The 6,000-nt window shown below is 60.9% G+C and overlaps 1 protein-coding gene across 8 annotated transcripts in view; it reads left to right on the top strand.

Annotated features, from left to right (window-relative positions):
• Nucleotides 1-4,073: 4,073 nt before the first annotated feature.
• The window catches only part of EBF4 (EBF family member 4), a 70,108-nt gene continuing 68,181 nt past the window's right edge, over nt 4,074-6,000 (top strand). For 2 of the 8 annotated variants that reach the window (XM_030915835.1, XM_030915838.1), the window contains exon 1: nt 4,752-5,058. In XM_030915835.1, the coding sequence (XP_030771695.1) occupies nt 4,922-5,058 (137 nt within the window). In that variant the 5' untranslated portion in view covers nt 4,752-4,921. Of the gene's footprint in view, nt 4,425-4,751; nt 5,059-6,000 lie in introns of those variants that run through there. The other 6 variants (XM_030915837.1, XM_030915840.1, XM_030915839.1 and 3 more) reach the window with 6 other exon arrangements.

Raw genomic sequence — 6,000 nt, 5'->3', positions numbered from 1 at the left:
ATGGCCGGCACAGTGGCTCACATCTATAATCCCAAAACTTTGGGAGGCCAAGGCGTGAGGATCACTTGAGGCCAGGAGTTCGAGACCAGCCTGAGCAACATAGCAAGACCTCTGTCTAAAAAAAAAAAAAATTGTGTTAGCCAGGCATGGTGGTGCACACCTGCAATCCCAGCTACTTGAGAGGCTAAGGAGGGAGGCTTTGAGCCCAGGAGTTTGAGGATGCAGTGAGCTATGATTGCATGACTGCACTCCAGCCTGGGTGATAGAGTGAGACCCTGACTCTAAAAAAATAAATAAATGAAAGGTTAAAAAATAAGATAACTAATGCAAAATAAAAGCACACAGAGAGTTCCAAGAAACAACAGACTTGCACCTGGATCTAAACCAGAGACACTCCCCTCCCGCCCCCAGGTGCTGCCCCAGAACTGCTCATTGACCTTCATCACCCCTTGGTTCAGCAGCTCTAACCCAGGAGCCCTTCTCTGGGGCTGCAGGCTCTGGGAAGCCTCAAACACCATCCTGGCTGGTTTTCTGTTCCATGTGGTTAAGATAGAACAGAAACCCACGCACGCTGGGAGTCTGCCCCAGCTTATGACTGAGCCTTAACTCAGTGCCACTTTCCTGGGCTGACTGATTCCACCTTCTGCCGCAGGTTAATTCTGAGCACCTATCCCCCAATCTACCTTGGGGACAACCTTCCAGAATGAAAAGCACTCCAACCAAAGCGCTTCAACCATCACAAAAAGAAATGCTGCAAAGTGAGGGTATTCCCACGGGAAGGGCCAGCCAGCATGAAGGCTGGAGCTGGGAGACAGGGAGCTAGGTTTGGGAAACAGTGTGATCTTCCCATGCTGGATAAGCAAGAAACTCACACAACAAGGGAGTGGAAGTAAGGCTGGCCGGCAAGAGAAATTGGATAGGGCATCAAAAGGCCTAGAATGTTCCCAAACTAAGGGCCTAAATGTCTATTCGAGAAGCCACAAAAGACATTAAAGTTTCTAAGCAGGCGATGGCCCAATCCAAGCAACACTTTTTAAAACTGTGGCAGGAGGATGGGGGTGTTTGGGGGTGAGCAGCTGGGGACGGGAGCTAAGGGAGGAGGCTGTGGGCAGAACTGGGAATTCCATATCTGCTCCAAGCCAGGGTGGAGTCCAGTAGAGGAAAAGTATGTTTTGCTGTTAAAGATATTCTCTGTGGGAACTGGGGCAGGGAGGAAAGGGAAGGGAGACCCCTTAAGACCAAACAAACAGGTAGCTACAGGACAGGGAGAGATAAGTATTAGAGATGATTCCCAAACTCCAAGCCTGGTGGGCAGCAGGAGGAGGTGCCCAGCACAGACACAGTGGAGTCAGGAAGAAGAGCTGGCTGTGAGCCTGTGGAGACCAAGAAGCCCCATCCCAGCCTAGAAACAGAGCCTCTTGGGATAGGGACCCTCCCTGGAGGCAGGTGCTCCTCTCCTCTCTGAGGGCCAAGCCCAGCCCTGTCCTCACCCGCTGATGTTCAGGACAGACAGAAGCGAGAGTCCCATATGGGGAGATCATTTCCTCAAATATGTTCTCTGAGACTGTGGAGGAACGTGAGTTCTATGAGGGGAGAACAGGAGAAGAGCGCCAGGCACAGCAGCCTGAGGCTCAGAGGGCAAAGGAGAAAGACAGTGTGCGCTGGTCATCAAGGCAGTTTCCCAGGTGTGTGTGGGGTTGGGGGGTAGGGTAGCCCCACTGCTGGCAAGAGGTCCCAGGACCTGAAGCCCAAGAGAGACCACGGAGTCTGAGAGCAGAAGCAGAAAGGCAGGGCTGGAAGGGAGCCAGCCCACAAGGACTCCAGGAGTGGCTTGCTGGGGGCCAGTCAGGCGTCCTTGGCAGAGCGTTCCTATGAACAGTCTCAGACACAGGAGGGGCAGAAATTGAAGAAGGAGGCGAGGAGGAGGGAACAGTTCTTTTAAGAATGGGGAGATCTGAGCAGAGAAAAGAACATATTGAGACACAAATAGGAGATCAGTGGGGTAACCTCAGGAAAGGCAGAAGACAGGACTGAGCAAAAAGGTTCCACATCCATCTCCACAGTGGAAGACGGGGAGAAGAGAATGGGTGAAAAGACAGAAATGAGGAGGAGCATCCGCCACTGATGGTGCCAGCGGGGTTCTGCCAAGATTCCCTGAGTCCTCTCCACTGGGTAAGAAGAAGGGTGTCTGCTGGAAATGAGAGAGCCAGAGGTGGGTCTGAATGTTGGGGAGAGGAATGGAGCAAGTGTGGAACAGCTCTGGGTGGGGGCTTCTCACATGTAATGTGTGTACAGGTCTTGGTAAACTCCAGGTTCTGATTCAGCAGGTCCAGGCAGGGCCTAAGAGTCTGCATTCCTCACCAGCTCCCAGGTGATGTCAATGCTGCTGGTCCGGGGACCACACTGTGAGATACATGATTTAGAGAGGCAGATCAGGAGATGGAGAAAGAGACTGGCTTAAGAATTGTCGGCCAGGCGCGGTGGCTCATGCCTGTAATCCCAGGACTTTGGGAGGTGGAGGCGGGTGAATCACGAGGTTAGGAGATTGAGTCCACAGTGAAACCCCATCTCTACTAAAAATACAAAAAATTAGCCAGGCGTGGTGGCGGCCACCTGTAGTCCCAGCTACTGGGGAGGCTAAGGCAGGAGAATGGCCTGAACCCAGGAGGCGGAGCTTGCAGTGAGCCGAGATAGAGCCACTGCAATTCAGCCTGGGCGACACAGCAAGACTCCGTCTCAAAAAAAAAAAAAGAGACCTATGTTTGATAATCCCACCTGGGGTAAAAGCTGAGACCTGAAGGAGTCCTTGTGGGAATGGCAGTCCCCTGCGGGTGATGGGGAGAGGCATAGAGAGAAGGGGTGGTAAAGAGACCAGAAAGGAGGTGAGAGGGCCTCTGTGATGACAGAGAACCAGCAGTGCCCCCGGGACGCCTCATCTGGGCCAATGTGGGACAGAACACTAACTCACACGTGGAGGCCCTCCAAAAGAGGATAGGAGTCAGTTGGGGCAGGAAGGTGTTACTACAGGGGTGTCTGAGCATGCAGGCAGGGCAGATGGCCCCCATGTTATTCTGCAGGAAAGTGCTGGACTCATTCTGGGCTTGCCCAAAGCCTGGCCAGGATAACGTGGGGAGAGGGGCAGAAATGTCTCTGCCCCACGGTCAAGGGCCAGATGACTTCTGTGCCAGGAACTAATTTTAAAAAATGAATGGGATCTGAGAGGGGACGTGGCTGGGGAGAAACAGGAGGTTAGCTGGGCTCTGAGCCTACCTGTCCAACTTGCAATAAGCCTCTTCAATTGCTTCAAGAAAACCCCACACCACAAGTGTTAGCCTTGCCTTAGGATCCATCCCATCCCCACATCTAGGCTGAGTTCAGGAGGTTCCTGAAAGGCACAGACAGAAATTGAAAATGCTTTAGGCTTAGATAACCCAGCATCAGGAATAGGGGTGGCTGAATGCAGGGAACTTGTCCAGCTTGTCTGGGTCCCCAGCCTAAGGACAGAGGCGTTTCAGTCCTTAGCTGGGGTTAAAGCGAGGTCAGGGTCGCCGGGGAAATGCGGGAGTACAGTCGCGCCGGAGAAAAACGTCAAGAGCGAAAGCTCGGAGGCGTCAAAATGAGCAGCAAGTCCAGGCACAAGGCGTCGGGCGCGGAGAGTACGGCGGGTGCCAGGGGAGGGAGATGAGTCCGCGAAGACGCCGGGGCTTCGTCCGGCGGCGACGGGGAGGCCGCGGAGGTTCCCGAGCGCTGCGGGGCGCGCACCTCCCGTTCGGGCCGGGCTTCCTCGTCGCGCGGCCCCAGATCCTCCCTGAGCGGGTCTCCGAGGCCCCAGCTGGGCTCTTCCGTTCCCTCCCGTGGCCTCCACCAGGCCGCAGCCCCCAGCCCGGGCGACCGACTCGCCAGGGTCCGCCCCGCCGCCGCGGCCCGGGCCCGGCCGCTCCTCCCCCGATGATGTCACGTCCCCGGCCGCCCCTCGGCCGGCCGCGCCGCCCCGCCCCCGCCTCCCCCGGGCCCCCGTCCCCTGGGCCCGCCCGCTCCCGACATCCCTCCTCCCGCCCGCGCTCCCTCCCTTCGGCTACCGCTCCCCCGGGAGCGGCGGCAGCGGCGGCGGGATGGCCCGGGCCCGCGGCCAGGCCCCGGGGAGCGGCGGGCGGCGGCGGCCGCGGCGGGGCGGCACGGGAACCGGGCCCCGGGGGGAATCGGCCGGGCTGCTGCTGCTGCTGCTCCAGGTGCTGCCGCCCGGGGCTACGGCAGGGCCGGGACGCCGGGGCACGCGGGGCGCCGGCGGCGGCGGCGTCTGCTGGCCCGGCGCGGCCCCAGCCTTTCCCCGGGACGCGCGGCTGCTGCTGCTCCTGCCGCCGCTGCCGCCACTGTCGCCGCCGCCGCCGCCGAGCTCCGCGCCCGCAGCCTCCGCCTCCCGGATGGTAATCAGCGCCCCGCGCTGGCGCCGCGGGCGGGCGGGCGGGCGGGAGGTGGGGGCGGCGAGGGGAAAAGGGCGGGCAGCCCCGAGCCCCCGCCTTGCCCGAGGCAGTTCCCGGGGCGCTCGGGCCCCCCCTCCGACGACCGCGGCCCCGGGCAGCCGCCAGAGCGCGCCTCTGGGGCGCCTCCGCGCGGACCGGGTGCGGGCTCCGCTCCCCGCCCTCCCCGCCCCGCTCGCAGTCCGCCCGCCAGCGCTCAGGCCGCGGGGGAATCCCTCCATCTCCCCGCCCCGCGCCCCAGGAGGGGAGGGGACAGCGCCGGCGCCCGCGGACTTGCTTTCTCCGAGGGAGCGCCCAAGAGGCGAGCGCGCACTGAGCCGCCCGGACTCGGTGCTGTGCTGCTGGGGGCGCCTGGTGCCGTCGGGTCGGGCTGAACTAGACGCCTGCAGCCTCGGCGGGACCGGATCCCGGGCGGCGGGGGCGCCCACTCACTGCGCGCTCTCATGTTCCCTGCGCAGGAGGCTCTGCCCCGCGGCGGGCTGAACCTGAAGGAGGAGCCGCTGCTGCCCGCCGGCCTGGGCTCAGTGCGCTCCTGGATGCAGGGCGCGGGCATCCTGGACGCCAGCACCGCGGCGCAGAGGTAAGCGCTGGGACCAGACCCGGTGCGCTCGGGTTGGACGGCTCCGCGCCGCCTCGGCTCAGTTTGTTGGAGCTGCTGGAGCCACGGGCGGAAGGAGCCCTAACTCTGGACGGCCCCAGCGAGCTCCCCCGCCCACCCCGTCCGGAGCGCCTGTGCTGCCTCCTGAGGATGTGGGGCGGGCCGGGGCGGGGCTTCTGCCTCCACTCCAGGCTGTCCCGGCAGATTTATGACGGCCGCTCGCGGGTGCGGCGATGAAAGCCACCCCAGCTGGGCCGTCTGTGGCTCTGAGAGAAGAGGCAGAGCTCCAAGCCATGACCCACAGCCACCGGCTGTCTAGGAACGTCCAGCCCCTCCTTCCTGGGCAGTCCCAGTGCCTCTCCTTGTCCAATTCCGCAACTCTCTGTCAGGAAAGGCACGAAACCCAGCCCCCTTTTTCCTTTCCCACGCCCCTCAGAATTGGAGGATGGGGGTATGCAGAGCCAGAGAAGCGGCTGGGGGCTGGACAGTGGCGAAGAGATGAGGTGGTCTCATCTCGTCAGTCGGTCTGGCTGGACTGATTGGCCTGAGAACCGGGCAGGGCCCCTGCCTCTCCCTCAGGTGTTTTTCTGGTAGGTCCTGTGGAAGGCAGAGAGTCCCTGGGAACCTAGCACCCGCGCCGGTCTCCTCTGACTCCTTTGCAAGGGTCTGGGAACGTTAGTAGGGGATTGACTCCAGGATTTGAAGGCGAACTTTAAAAGTTTGTTGACCTGCCCCCAAACCACCTGCACCTCTTGGCTTTTTGCACCTTCAGCGGTGACCATGGAGGGAGGCATTTAGGTATCCTATGGGGAGTCACTGTGGTTTAGGATTAGGGAGGTGGCAGCTCTGCTGACAGCTGGGACAGGGTTGGCACTGGGCTTCCTAGAAGTCTGAGCTGTTGCAGCAGCCCGAAGGGATTCTGAA

The sequence above is a fragment of the Rhinopithecus roxellana genome, chromosome 13, assembly GCF_007565055.1.
Source record: "Rhinopithecus roxellana isolate Shanxi Qingling chromosome 13, ASM756505v1, whole genome shotgun sequence".
NCBI classification, from domain to species: Eukaryota; Metazoa; Chordata; class Mammalia; order Primates; family Cercopithecidae; genus Rhinopithecus; species Rhinopithecus roxellana.
The sequence above is the reverse complement of the archived record's forward strand: the minus strand, read 5'-3'. Positions and strand labels throughout refer to the sequence as shown.